Consider the following 14,884-nt stretch of genomic DNA (forward strand, 5'->3'; position numbering starts at 1 on the left):
GAGAAGGAAGAGGAGGTCATGAAAGAACACTCATTATTAACAGCGAAAGGGTTTTTGAAGGGAGAAGTGACCGTCAGAGTGGTGATGCTGAAAAAAACTGGGAACTTGGATGTGTAACTTGAGGGAAACTCATATATAGTTGGAGGAAACAGAGGAATACGATGTTAATCCACCACTAAGGAGGGAAACATGACATAGGAAACAGGCAAAAGAAAGATTGGGAACTTGAATCCCTAACTTTGAAGGAAAACGGACACACTTATAAAAAAAAAAAAAAAGCAGAAAGTAAAATAAGAGGGAAAAACAGGAAAGAAAATCAGGAAAGAAAAACAGGAAGGAAAACAGGAAGGAAAAAACAGGAAATAAAAAAAAACAGGAAAGAAAAACAGAAAGGAAAAACAGGAAGGAAAAACAGCAAAGAATAAAAACAAGAAAGAAAAAAAAATAGGAAAAAAAACAACAGGAAGGAAAACAAACATAGCCGAAGGAAACAGAAGAACACGATTCAATCCATCACTAAGAAGGAAAAGATGAAAAAGGAAACAAGCAAAAGAAAGACTGTATATTTAGATCTATGACTTGAGGGAAAAGTAGAGGAAAAAAAAATAGAGGAAAAGTGATGGAAATAAAGACATACGAGATTTAATGTATCACTGAGGGACATGACAGAGGTGACTAGACAAAGGAAAGACTGGATACTTAGATTTATGACTTGATCAACGAAGGACATTAGTAGAGAAAAAAGAGAAATGTGACTGAGGACAAGTGACAGGAAACGAACAAATGAAACGCCTCTGACTTCCATCCCGGACTTAATTAACGAACAGCAGACCCCGTTGAGAAAAATGTTAAAGTACGAGAATTAATTTGCAAAAAGGAGACAGAAGCAAAAGAAAACAGTGAACGTTGATTTAACTCGAAAAAAGACAACGATGTGATATTATATTCTGCTTTCATTATTTGTTCACTCATTCACTCTTTCACTCGTTAACCTACACACGTACTGACTGACCGACTGACTGACCGACTGACTGACTGACTTACTTTATTGTTTATTTACTTACATATTTACATACTTCCTTCCTTCCTCACCCACACACCCACCCACCTTACTTCAGTCCTCCCAAATTCCCCACGTGGTTATGTCTCAGCCGCTCATAGTCTAATCTATATTCTCTCTCCCCACCTCGCCCGCCGCCTCTCTGATGACTGACGGCTCCTCTTCCTCGTGACCTCGTCAGCCGTGGCGTACCGGGAGTGCGGCCTGACTGGGACGTGGCTCCTGGAGGGCTGGACCAACTATTCACAGTGTCTCAGCGTCATAGAGCAACAGGTGAGAGAGAGAGAGAGAGAGAGAGAGAGAGAGAGAGAGAGAGAGAGAGAGAGAGAGAGAGAGAGAGAGAGAGAGAGAGAGTGTGTGTGTGTGTGGGTGTTTTTACGGCCGCAGGGAAGTGTTGCTCTTATGACAAGCGTTCTGCGTGTTGCCTCAATATAAACATGATCTCTCTCTCTCTCTCTCTCTCTCTCTCTCTCTCTCTCTCTCTCTCTCTCTCTCTCTCTCTCTCTCTCTCTCTCTTGACATGATGCGTAGTTTATCCGCACACATACAGAGAGAGAGAGAGAGAGAGAGAGAGAGAGAGACTACAATGACGACCAGGAGATCATACACACACACACACACACACACACACACACACACACACACACACACACACACAGCACCATCACTTTCTTTCTATTATATTCCCCTCTTTTTTCCCAAACGAAACGACCCAAGCGCTCTGAACGCCCCTTCCGTCCCTCCCCCACTATCCCTTCCCGTGACGCCTGAGTGAGGGGAGGACAGTGACCTTTTCCCTTCCCCTTCCCCACGCCAGGCCATTTAGGTCCCATTGAGGCACAAAGACCCCCCTTCCCCATAACAATAAAGTGTGGAGAACCGCCTGCATCAACGCCACTTCAACGCACCTCTCTCTTTCTCTCGCACTCGGTCCCTGTCTCTCTCCCGCGCCCTCTGACAAAAGGAAAATGAACGAGGGGGTTGTCTCTGCACGGTCACGCTCTCCACGCTCTCTGGCCTGTTGACAGTGCGAGGAGGAGGTTTAATTTAATGGCCTCCGATGGTAAACAGTAGCGCCAGTCAGTCAGTCGGTCTGTGTTTAGTGATTGGTTTAAAATGCGGTGACATAATGATTTGCCAACACAGCCGTGAGCCATTAGGGGTATGATTGCTTTCTCATTAGCTTAGCGTGTGTGTGAGTGAGTGAGAGAGAGTGAGAGGGAGAGGGAGAGGTCTGAGTATAACATAACTCTTCAGGATCATTAGTAACACTTCTTATTTACCCCCCAGCTAAGAGTAACTGGTCAGGAACTAATGGTAATTACACGCCGAAGCCTTGACCTCCTCCCCCGCCCTTCAGCTCTCACCCTCCCCTCCACGTGCCTCGGAACATTGCAGGCAGCTGTAAATGGTGCGCTCGATGTCAGTAGTCGAGTAACATCACACTAATTCCATGGTGTTCCCTCAGTTTTTTTAGTCCCCTGGTGTGAGAGACTATGGGTTGTCAGGGTTTTAAAGTTTCAGCACATTAGAGGACTTAACCTGAGGCTCATATTCTTGAACGCTTTGCTCTCTCATCATGGTTACTTTCAAAGGACACAGAAGTACTTAGTTGGGTTCTCTCTTAGTCCTTCAGTGTTATCAACATATTAGATGGTGTTATATACGAGGTGTGTCATTAAAGTTCCAGGACTGGTGTCCTAAAAGATGAATTTCAAACCCAAGCCACAAACCACCATATTTCCCCTTCAAAGTAATCCTTCTGGAGTATACAACTGCGCTCCCAACCCTCTACAGTCACTAATCTTTTTCTTACGTGCTTTTAAAATCATGTCCTCTGTTGCAGGTCGTTTAACAATGAGCGCTGAACAGCGAACAAACTTGAAGTTTTTGGTGCAGTTGGGGAAAACGCCGTCAGAAGCACTGGGTATGCTGCAAAAAGTGTACGGGGATGAGACAATGTCACGCTCACGTGTTTTTGAGTGGTGCAAGAGGTTCAAAGAGGGCCGGGAGGACGTGGAAGATGACCCCAGGAGTGGAAGACCCTCAACGAGCAGGAATGAGGCCAATGTTGAGCGTGTCAAGCAGATGGTGCGTGACGATCGTCGGTTGACTGTTCGAAAGATCGCAGATGAGCTTGGCATGAACCACAACAGCGTGTGGAAGATTATCACTGAAGATCTGGGCATGCGGAAAGTCTGTGCGAAGATGGTGCCGAGACTCCTGAACGATGACCAGAAGGGACGACGCATGCAGGTGTGTCAGGACATCCTCGAGCGTCTGGAAACTGAACCAGACTTGCTCAGGAGAGTCATCACCGGCGATGAGTCCTGGGTATTTGAGTACGACCCGGAGACCAAACGCCAGAGCCTTCAATGGAAGAGTCCGGCGTCGCCACGGCCGAAGAAAGCAAGGCAGTCCAGGTCCAGCTTCAAGGTCATGTTGATCGCTTTCTTCGATGTGAGGGGCATCGTCCACTGCGAGTTCTTGCCACAGGGCCAGACAGTCAACCAACATGTGTACAAAGAAGTACTGCGGCGTCTGCTTCGTGCAGTGCGCGAGAAGAGGCGGGAGTTGTGGCAGGGCAACTCGTGGCTGCTTCACCACGACAATGCGCCTGCTCACAATGCCCTGAGCATCAGAGAGTTCTTGGCCAAGAAGAACATCGCCGTGCTGGAGCAACCGCCCTACTCACCTGACCTCGCTCCGTGCGACTTCTTCCTCTTCCCCAAGCTCAAGGAGGTCATGAAGGGGACCCGTTTTGATGATGCGGACGACATCAAAAAGGCCGTGACGACGGAGCTGAGGAGCATCCCGCAAGAATCCTTCCAGCAGTGCATGCAAGCCTGGCAGAGAAGGATGGACAAGTGCATGCGGTGCCAGGGGGATTACTTCGAAGGAGATAACCTATAGTTTGTAGCCTGGATGTGAAATAAAACTTGTGTGGCACCAGTCCTGGAACTTCAATGACACACCTCGTATTCTTAAACGCTTTGCTCTCCCATCACGGTTACTTTCAGAGGACACAGAAGTACTTAGTTGGGTTCTCTCTTAGTCCTTCAGTGTAAGAATCTGCCACTTGTCAAGGTTTTTCAGGTTATCAACATATTAGATGGTGTTATAAGGTTGAGGATCGTATTCTTAAACGCTTTGCTTCGGAGCGTTAAGATAACCACGCCAGGCACTCCGCAACACCACTAAGAATAAGCTGGACTTGAGTTGTCAGTTTTTGTGTCTTTTTGTCTATTTGTTTATTTATTATTATTATTATTATTATTATTATTATTATTATTTTCCTTTTCTGTGTGTCTTCTTTCAATTTAAGCATCAAGATAACCACATGAGGCACTCCGTATAGCCCGCAACACCTGTGAGAATAGTCTGCACCTGAGTACCATACCTGCAGACACGCCTTCCACCTTGCCTTACTCTCACAGTGCTAAGCCTCCCTGAAAATTCAAAGACACGCCCTCAAACTGTTGATTATGCATGGCAGTGTCTTGAGCGCCTCAGCCCCGCCAGGACGCTGCAGCGCGTGGCCATCGACCGCCCGCCTCGCCCTTTATCCACTTTTTCTAACTCTATCCCAAAAATAAGTTGACTTTATGGTGCATTGTGCATGTTGGCGGCTCACTGCACCAGACGCAACGAAACTTCCCATCCCCCAACACCGCCTCCCATACCCCTCCTCCTCCTCCTCCTCCTCCTCCTCCTCCTCCTCCTCCTCCTCCTCCTCCTTATCCCCCATGCCCAGCAGTCTCTCGCAGGGGGGTGGCGCTCCCTCAGACAGGAAAATATATTCACCACTTATTTTTACCGCAAATCCTCCGCGGCGTCAGGTCAGTCAAGGGGAACACTGCGAGGCTTACGGCGAGGCGCCCTTGAACCCCTCAAAGGAACCGCCAGCTGCGTCATGAAACCTCGAAGCGTCACATCAACACTCTGCAGGTTTTGTGAAGCTCTGAAAGAGAACAACTAACGTATTTTGTTTCGTGAAGCTTCATACTCATAGAACAACGCGCTACATGTTTCGTGAAGCATTGAATCTCAAGAACAAAGCGTTTTGTTTCGTGAAGCATTGAATCCTTGGAACAACGTACTTATTTCTATTTTGTGAAGCATTGAATTCTTAAACACCACCTTTTAAACCCTTTGAACCCCTAAAACAACACACTACAGGTTTCATGAACCCATGAGCTGCTACACTAACGCATCATATGTTTCGGGAAACCTTGAAACAGGTATACATTGAAGTCCCAAAACTATACAATTAACTTAATTTGAAGCCTTACCCTCATAAAAATTGTCCTTTACTGTTTAGTGAGGCTTCAAAATTCTTAGACGAATCCTTTGGTGCCTCGTGAAGCTTCAAACCGTTGTTCATTCGTGGTCAGATATTAATGCACCTGTTACACTTACTTTCACTGTGTTTGGCGTTCACTTTTCACCTTTTTTTCTTTTTTTCTCTCTTTCATCTGCTTACAGTAATTAAAGTCTGGCAACTAAGAGATTTACCACAGATCGGAATAAAAGACAAAAAAAAAAGTGCGTGTGTTAGAATGTTAAAGGACCTGTTTCACTCATTTCCACTGTATTTACCCCTTTCCCTCAGTTTTATATCCTTTCATCTGCTGACAGTACAAAAAAGAAAAAAAAAATCAGACACCTGAGAGATTTACTGCAGATGGGAATAAAGACTGAGAGAAAAACAAAACAAAAAGTGAATGTGGCAGGTTAATTGACTTCTGACCGCGAGAGTACGAGCGTTGCGGCTGTGTGTTTATTTACATTCCCCGGGGAGTTTTTTTGTTTCCCCATTGGCCTTGGAGCATCGAGCTGACGTGTGGTTGAGTGTGATGAAGCCACGCGGTGAGGTGGGCGAGTGGCTGCCATCGACCGCCTCCTTTTCCTCCTCCTCGCCCTGTGCCCGTATTCTGAAACGCTTCGCTCTCTCGTCACGACTATTTTCAAAGGCCACAGAGATGATTAGCTTTTAGTAACTAGTGTCATTTTAACTCCAGCATGTTGAAAGCAGTGGTGAGGCGCAGAAGGGTTTCAGAATATGGTCCAGGGAGAGAGAGAGAGAGAGAGAGAGAGAGAGAGAGAGAGAGAGAGAGAGAGAGAGACTGACTTTAGTTCGTGTTCATAAACGCTTTACTTTCTCACCACAGTTATTTTTTAAAGACCACAAAGCTCATTAGCAGGGTTCTCAAGACTTTTCTCCTGTCGGTAATGAAAAAATCTTGTCAATCTGTCACTAGAACCATAAAAACACCCTTAAAAATTTCTGTAAGCTCATCTAGAGCCTTTTGAAAGAAGAAGTGCGGCGCAGAAGTGTTTCGAAACATGGTTCAGTGAAAGAGATTGCCCCGCCGTCCTCCGCCCCGCCGTCCCTTCTAAGCCCAAATTACACCCATCACTACTTGGTCACCGTGCGCCGCTCAGAGATGCATGGTGCGAGAGATTTATAACCTGACATAATGGTCTCTAATTACGGGATAATACTACGAGGTTAGTCTTAATGATAGGAGATGGATGGCGCCTTGGCTGGAGTGCTCAGACATGCTTGATTACAGTACTCATTTACTCAGGGCAGGGAAGGCCATAGTGAACGAAGGGCGTCTTAAAATAAACTCCCCGTTGTTTGCTTTCGCTGGCGGGTCCTGGGGCTGTCCGGCGGCGGCTCCTGTAGGTGTAAAATAAGAACATAAATACACATAAATACTCAGAAAATTGCTCTCCGTTTTCATCGTAAATCATAATCATGTGAGCCTCCTGCCGCCGCCTGGAGGGTCGCCCGCTTGACTCCGCCACTTCAGGGTCATTCAGGGTCACGATGGCTGACCCTGACGACTTCCTGACTCCGCCCTTTCATTCCTCTCTACCGCGTGACACTTCCCTGCCATCCCTACACCTCCTCCCTCCATCCACCGCCCCTCCATCCTCCCTCTCCACTTCCTGATCTTTTCCTATACAGTTCTGCCTCTACCTGCCATTCACCGCCCTTCCATCTCCCTCCACTTAATGACCCTTACTATCCACTGACCTTCATCCTCCCTCTCCACCTCCTGATCCTTTCCTACAGTCTTTACACTTCTTCCCGCCACCCTCCTCTATCTTTATCCCTCCACCCTCACCTCTCCGGCCCAAGCTTACCCAAGACGCACTGCATCTGCATCTTCCTGTGCTTACTTCGGGAATAATGCACTTAGGGCCTTGAAGTATCTTGAGGTATTGTGTGAGAGTCCACATTCCTTCACCTGAACTCCGTCGGTACATCTGTCTGGCCATGAAGGTCCAGATTTAGCAAGATTTACTGTCATGTGAGGTATTACAGCAGCAAAACACTTCGCCATGCACTATCAGGGGAGGAGTGTCGTAAAGTCGGACACTTGCATCTTTTTCTTTTCTCAGTAACCGCGAGGGTCTGACGAGTTTCCGATAATAGCTTGTGGGGTAAAGATCCATCGTTGATCGCTGTATTTCATTGGTGAGGTAGAGATGAGGAATTTATAGCTGTGCGAGGGAGAAATGTGACCAAGCTTCTCTTCTCACACGTCGGGTTTGCAGTAATGTCATGCAAGGAAAAGTGTACCTTCAGTTTTTTTTTTTTTCTCTCTCTCTCTCTTTTATGTAGATGAAGATACTGAGTATGCAGTAATGATATGCGAAGGAAGGTCTGTCATATATTCATTTTCTCTCTCTCTTCCTCCTCAGTAATCTAGTGAGGAGACGTGAAGAGTTTGCAGTAATAACATGCCAAGAAGATTCCATCATTTACATTTTTTACCTCTCTCTCTCGCTCTCCTCAGTGATCGAGTATGAAAATGTGAGGAGTTCTAGAGCGATATAATACGAGGGAATGTCCGCTACCCATTAGGCTTTCTCCTCTGTAACATGATGTAACAGTGAATATATATTTTTATGTGTGAATGAGGTCGGTCAATGCAAGAGTTAATCAGTATTCTCAATCATTCATTCCCTTTTCTGGTAAACTCTGGAACTCCCTGTCTGCTTCTGTATTTCCTCCTTCGTATGATTTGAAGTCGTTAAAGAGGGAGGTTTTAAAGCACTTATTTGCAGGAAAATTAGATAAGAAAAGCATCCAGGCAGAGAGTTTCAGAATTTTACTAGAGTAAGGAATGAAATAGTAAAGATACTGGATAACTCTTGCATTAGTGAGACGGACAGAAGAGTTTGCAGGAATACTATGGAAAGCAGGAAAAAAAGGAAAAAAAAACATATCCAGGCTGAGAGTTACAGAGTTTTACCCGGAGAAAGAAGTGAAAGAATGAACGCACTGACAAACTCTTGCATTAGTGCGACGGACAGAATAAGAACACGAATAACATACGAAAAAAAACTCCACAGAGGATCATTATGTTCTTTCCTCCGATACGTAGAAATGAGGAGTTTACACAAGAGTATGTACCAGACACCTCACCACCTTACGCGCCACTGTTACAAGGGCGCCTCCCAACCAACCGCCAGCATAATTAACTCACCTGAAAAAAGCGCACCTTAAGTTTTAATGCGGGATAAAGTTAGAGCGTCCATTAAAGATAATAAAAAGATGGCCGGGACGTAAAGGTTTAGGGAAAGGTACGAGTGATAGGTGGCGCTGTAAAGGAGAGGTGTTGGTATGTGGATGGACTGCTTGTGTGTGTGTGTGTGTGTGTGTGTGTGTGTGTGTGTCATGTAACTGAATTAGTTGGAAAAAGAACAACGATCAATATTAATGGAAGAGAATGAAATTAAACACAGCAAAATGGAAACAGAAAGAAAGAGAGAAAGATACATAAACAGAATGTCATGAAAGTTAAAAGAGGAAAAGAGAAAATCAAAGAGGAAAGGAAGGAAGAAATAAATGGAAAATTAAAGACAATAAATCCAATTAGGGGAAAGAATCAGAGAGAGAGAGAGAGAGAGAGAGAGAGAGAGAGAGAGGTGAGCAAAGTAGTGAATTCCAAAGCAGTGTGTTTGTTCACGGATCTCAGGAGAGTGATGCACCTACATACACACACACACACACACACACTGGTATGATAATGTTACTCCTCTCTTCAGCTTCACGCACCGCAAAGCCCCCAAAGCTTCTCCTTTCCCAGCTTGAATGTATCCCTAAGCCCCTCTCTATGAAGGCTCGCACGCTGCCACTGTTGTGAATGGAAACGAAAAGCCAACGAGAAGTACCGCGGAATAGAACACGGGAGTTGAAATGTCATGGTGGTGGTGGTGGTGGTGGTGGTGATAACAGTAGTAATGGTGGTGATGATGGTGGTGATGATGATAATGATAATGATAATAATTACTCGTATGTGTCACGTTTGTTGCTACTACTACTATTGCTACTTCTACTACTATTACTACTACTACTACTACTACTACTACTACTACTACTGCTGCTGCTGCTACTTCTACTACTACTACTCCTACTACTACTACTACTACTACAACTACTACTACTACTAAAACTACTACTACTACTACTACTACTACTACTATTCTCTCGTTATTAATACTACTGCTGTTCTTACTACTACTACTACTACTACTACTACTACTACTACTAACAGCAACAACAACACTAACAACACTAATGATAATAATGGAAATAATGATAATGATAATAACAACAACAACAACAACAAAGAAAATAACCACCACCATCACCACCACCACCACTGCCACTGACTACACTCTGGTCTCGTGGCGCTGTGGTGTTGCAGGCGCCGAAACAAGCGGGGTGGTTGGCGTGGTTGATGCGGCTCGTAACAGTAAATCCGGAAGCCGAGTGTCCAATTAGAGGGTCGGGCAGTTAAGGGGCTGTTCTCCGTGCTCCTGAAGTGGTCCAGGTGTACGGCAGGACAATTAGCTGGTTAATTAGTTAGTTAGCTAATTAAGTCGTTGTTTATTGTGATGGATGCGTAGATATTAGTTAGCTGGTTAACTTTTCACTGTTTCTTTGTTGACATCTAAAACAGCACAACAAAAATACAAGGACAGAAAAAAAAAAAAAGCGGGAAGAATAGAAGGTTGATTTGATCTTTTCAAGGCCACCGAAATTTAATTAAGAGACTGTAGTGCAAAAATAAGTGTCTGAGAGGTGATGAAGGTGATTATAAGGGAAGTTGTCCAGCAGTGAAAGGCTTAATTAGTGAGTGAATGAGGTAGCGCCTTAATTAGTTAGTTAAGTGACTAGATTATCAGATATTTGGTATTCACTTAAATAGATTTTAACAGACAGTGTAGATTATTATTTATTTAATTCTTTAGATTAGATGGCAACCTAGATATTTAGTTTAATGTGATAGTTAATTACATAATTGTACAGATAATTAGGTTTGATTTCTTTACTTGTGAGTTCTACATTTGACAGTCAATTTGAAAGTTAAGTATTCAGAAAAGTATTGAGTTTGTTACATTGTTTGTGAGTTTGTTCATCGTTTGTCAGTTAGTAAATTAGTAAGGTGACCTGGAATATTAAAGAATGAAAGGCAAATAAAATCAGAGAAAAAAAAAAAAATATTTTGTAGGACATTATTGAGTTTGACAAAAAGCGAAGAATCACTTTGTGTTTTGGAAATCAATGAACAAATAAAAGCGAAAGAGAAAAATGAACAGACGAAAGAGACGATTAAAAAGAATTAAGAGGTGACAACGATAAAGCATTTTCCAGTCTAACATTTAGAAAAATCAATAACATAAAAAAAAAACAGATGAACATTTTTACAGTATATATATTTTTTGGAGTCTGCCACTTATAGAAAAGATAACCAATCAGGAAAAAAAGGGATGAAAAATTGTTACATGTTTTTAAAGGAAAGGAGAAAAACAAAAACGGAAAACTAATTAACTGCCTAACTGACTGACTGACTGACTGACTGACTGACTGAATGAATGAATGACTACCGAAATAACTAACTTGTTAACTAAATAAATAAATAAATAACAAATAACAAACACAAAAAGGAAAGAAAACAAATAGAAAACGAAATACAAAATAAACAAACAAGAAATATAGAAGGAACAAAACCCAAATAAAGGAAAAAAAAAATCGTAAACAAATATAAACAAAACAACAACACTGAGTACGATAATAACAACACAGACGACGCAGGAATATTAATCAGCATAGCGGTGCGGGGCAGACTCGTGTAATCCAGGCCACAATGTTTACGAGCCTATGTGTGTGTGTGTGTGTGTGTGTAGGGAACCTGTCTGCCCCTGCATTAGTTATCACGCAGCGCCAGAATTAATATAAAGTTAGGGAGAATTATTAAAGATTGAGTTAGCTTATGAGTTTTGGAGTTTTGTTTATTTATTTATTTATTTTTAGTTTAGATTTTAATTTTGTTTATCTATTAGGAGTTTTAGAGGTTTTATTTATTTGTTTGTTTGTTTGTTTGTTTGTTTGTCTACTATTAGGAGTCTTGCCAGTTTCTGTTTTTCATTTTTTTTATTAAGAATTTTAGCTTTATTTTATTATTACGAGAAGTTTTTTCTAGTTTTATTTATTTATTTGTTTATTATGAGTTTTAGAATTATATGTATTTATTTATCTATTTATTTATTTATTAGGAATTGTAGGAGTGTTTACTTATTATTATTATTAGTTATTATTTATTTTTTACTCGACAGGTACACTGAAAAAAAATAAATAACAGCAAACACCACAACTTTCTATTCTTTTAATATTTTATTTGAACGTTCGGTAAGAAGATATAATTTAATAACTCTTCCCTTTTATGAGATTAGATGCTCTCTCTCTCTCTCTCTCTCTCTCTCTCTCTCTCTCTCTCTCTCTCTCTCTCTCTCTCTCTCTCTCTCTCTCTCTCTCTGTATTATTTTTCTTTCCCTCATTGCTGGAAAGACTTGATTCTCTGGTCTAAAAAAAATGAATAAGCTGAATGTCGAGGCGTTGATGAAGGGCACAAGTTAACAGGGAGGAATTAGAGAAGACCGAATTCGTGGACAAAGAGAGACAAAAGTAAATGAGAGGAGAGGAAAAGACAAAAATTTATTAGAGAGAGAGAGAAGGGAGAGGGACGGGAGGAGAACTTTTAATAATTTCAAGTGGAGGTTATTGGCGTTTTCAAGAGTGCTCATCTGATTTTAGTGATAGTTTAACAAGGCCTTTACAACATCAGCTGGAAAAATACCCATGAGAAAGTGACTAATAACTTCTGTGGCCTTTAAAAAACTATCCTTTTGAGAGAACAATAGAACAGAGAACAAAATAATGACCTGGAATCAGTGCACTTGAGATGACAGACCACCACTGAGAACCTAATTAATGTACCCTTTGAAAGCAAGAGAAAACAAAAATCAAAACTCGGGCGGGGAATAACTAGTGTTTGAGATGATAGACCACCACTGAGAACCTAACTTAACCTACCTAACCTGACTTGTAATTATTAATGTAGCCTTTGAAAATAGTTCTTATGAGAGAAGAGAAAATAAAATATGAGCTGTAATAACTGATGTGTTTGAGATGAAAGCGACCATTTGAAAACCTAACCTAACTTTACGAGAGTACGAAGAATAAAAGAAAGACCAGGATTAACTATACTGTTTGAGATGAGACTCCATTCAGAACCTAACCTAATCTAACCTAACTTAACCTAACCTAACCTAACCTAACCTAATCTAACTTAACCTAACTTAACCTAACCTAACCTAACCTAACTTAACCTAACCTAACCTAACTTAACCTAACCTAACCTAATCTAATCTAATCTAACCTAACCTAATCTGATTTGTAAGTAATGAAGCTTCTGGGAAAAAAAAAGAAGAAAAAACGTATAAGAGAACAGAACTCGGGCTGAAATAACTATTGTGTTTAAAATGAGACGCCATTGAGAAGCTAACCTAACTTAACCTGACTAGTAATTAATGTATCCTTTGAGAAACTCCTTATGAGAAAAGAGAGACCAAAATACGAGCCATGAATAACTGAAGAGATAAAATTTTCTGACCACCCTCCATTGAAGCCACGCAGCCACCCGGTCTCTACTTAATTAAAGGTCTACTTTATTATTTAGTATCACAGGAAAAAAACAATTAACTGGAAACAAGAGTGGCCTGGAGAGCGCGGCTGGAATTTTAAATGAATGGGGAAAAAAAAGTTTATGAGGTCACATTTTTGTCTTCCCTTGTGGCCATCCCTGCGTGCATAGACAATGACAGGAGTGGCGTGGAGGTTGATAGTGTGTGTGTGTGTGTGTGTGTGTGTGTGTGTGTGTGTGTGTGTGTGTGTGTGTGTGTGTGTGTGTGTCGTTATATACCCATTCTTATTACTGATTTTTTTTTTCCGCGTGCAAGTTTTTTTTTTTTTTTTTTTTTTGCGAGTGTGTTTGTTTGTGTGTTTCAATCGTTTTAGTACTGTTAAATCATAATAATAAAAAAAAACAGATGTGTGTGTGTGTGTGTGTGTGTGTGTGTGTGTGTGTGTACAGTAATGGCATCCTTGCGACATCCTCAGGCGGGTCCTTCACACGTCCTGGAGGCGGTGCGTTACATCACCTTCATCGGCGGCCTGCTCTCTCTCTTCACTCTCACTGCCACCATCTTCATCTTCTCCTACTACAGGTGAGTGAGTTACCTGTGCACACTCCCTCACCTTAGCATACTCCTTTACTCCTTTCACTGCTAAACCAATTTCCCTTTTCAGATTATATAACTTTAGAAACTATTTTTGTATTAAGTTCTCATCAATATTTCTGTATCGTAAGAAAGAGAAAATTATCCTTCTGTTTTCTCTTTCTTCCCTTCTGTGTCTGTGCAAACCACGATCATGGCAGTGAGAGAGTTAACCATACATAGTAACTCATATATAACTAATAAAACACTAACAAAACTCTTAGTACCTTACCTAACTCACGTAACTTAACTGTAACTAAGCATATTCGTAACTAGAATATATCTTGAACACCCGTCACTTCCTGGTCTGTACATACAACATAGCAACTCACAGATAAAATCCTAATAATCCCAAATAACTCAACACAACTGCATGTAACTCCTATACATATTAACCAACATGTAATTTGAATAGGACACGTGTAACTTCTCTTTAACTGGTACCACGTGCGGGAGAGAGGGAGAGGAAGGATGGGTGGAGGTATTACAGCCATGGAGTGTGATTGAAACGTGAGCTGTCGAGGCGCATGGGTTTTTAAGTTCCGTAATCGTGTAAAGGTGGGGGAGGATCTGCCGGAATTTGAAACAGTAGATAAACCATTGGAGCTGCGCCGGTTCATTATCTCGTGGGTTCAAGGGTTCGAATTTTATGTGTTTTCGAATCTCTGTTCTCTCTCTCTCTCTCTCTCTCTCTCTCTCTCTCTCTCTCTCTCTCTCTCTCTCTCTCTCTCAGTTCCTTCCTTAATCTTACTTTTTTTTTCCCGTACCCTAGATTTTTTTTTCCCATCTTACTTGTTTTTCCTTCTTTCTTTGTTTGGGATTACTGACACCACTTTTCTTCTCACTTCGCACTGTTTCTCCTTTCCTTTCTCTACTTTCAAATTATTACTTCAGTCTTCTTTTCCTTATTATTCCTCTCTTCTTTTTTCTTCCACTATTACAAGCTTTCTTTCCTGTTTCTTTATTTCCTCCTTTTCATTGTTTTCCTTCTCTTCTACCCTATTTACCTTTATAGCTTTTCATTCTCTCTCTCTCTCTCTCTCTCTCTCTCTCTCTCTCTCTCTCTCTCTCTCTCTCTCTCTCTCTCTCTCTCTCTCTCTCTCTCTCTCGTCTTCCTCCTCCTTTTACCTTCATATCTCTTCTTTTTCCTTTTTCTCCTTTCATTTGATAATTCTGATTCAT

The 14,884-nt window shown here is 41.9% G+C and overlaps 1 protein-coding gene across 3 annotated transcripts in view; it reads left to right on the forward strand.

The window, feature by feature from the left end:
- LOC135089041 (corticotropin-releasing factor receptor 1-like) overlaps positions 1–14,884 on the forward strand; it is a 47,776-nt gene that overhangs the window by 18,862 nt on the left and 14,030 nt on the right. For all 3 annotated transcript variants that reach the window (XR_010261375.1, XM_063984229.1, XM_063984230.1), the window contains exons 4-5: positions 1,242–1,333; positions 13,545–13,651. Coding sequence is in view for 2 of the 3 variants with exons in the window: in XM_063984229.1 (XP_063840299.1) it covers positions 1,242–1,333; positions 13,545–13,651 (199 nt within the window). In the remaining variant the exon portion in view is untranslated. The remainder of the gene's footprint in view (positions 1–1,241; positions 1,334–13,544; positions 13,652–14,884) is intronic.

Source organism: Scylla paramamosain, chromosome 32, assembly GCF_035594125.1.
Source record: "Scylla paramamosain isolate STU-SP2022 chromosome 32, ASM3559412v1, whole genome shotgun sequence".
In the NCBI taxonomy this organism is placed as follows: Eukaryota; Metazoa; Arthropoda; class Malacostraca; order Decapoda; family Portunidae; genus Scylla; species Scylla paramamosain.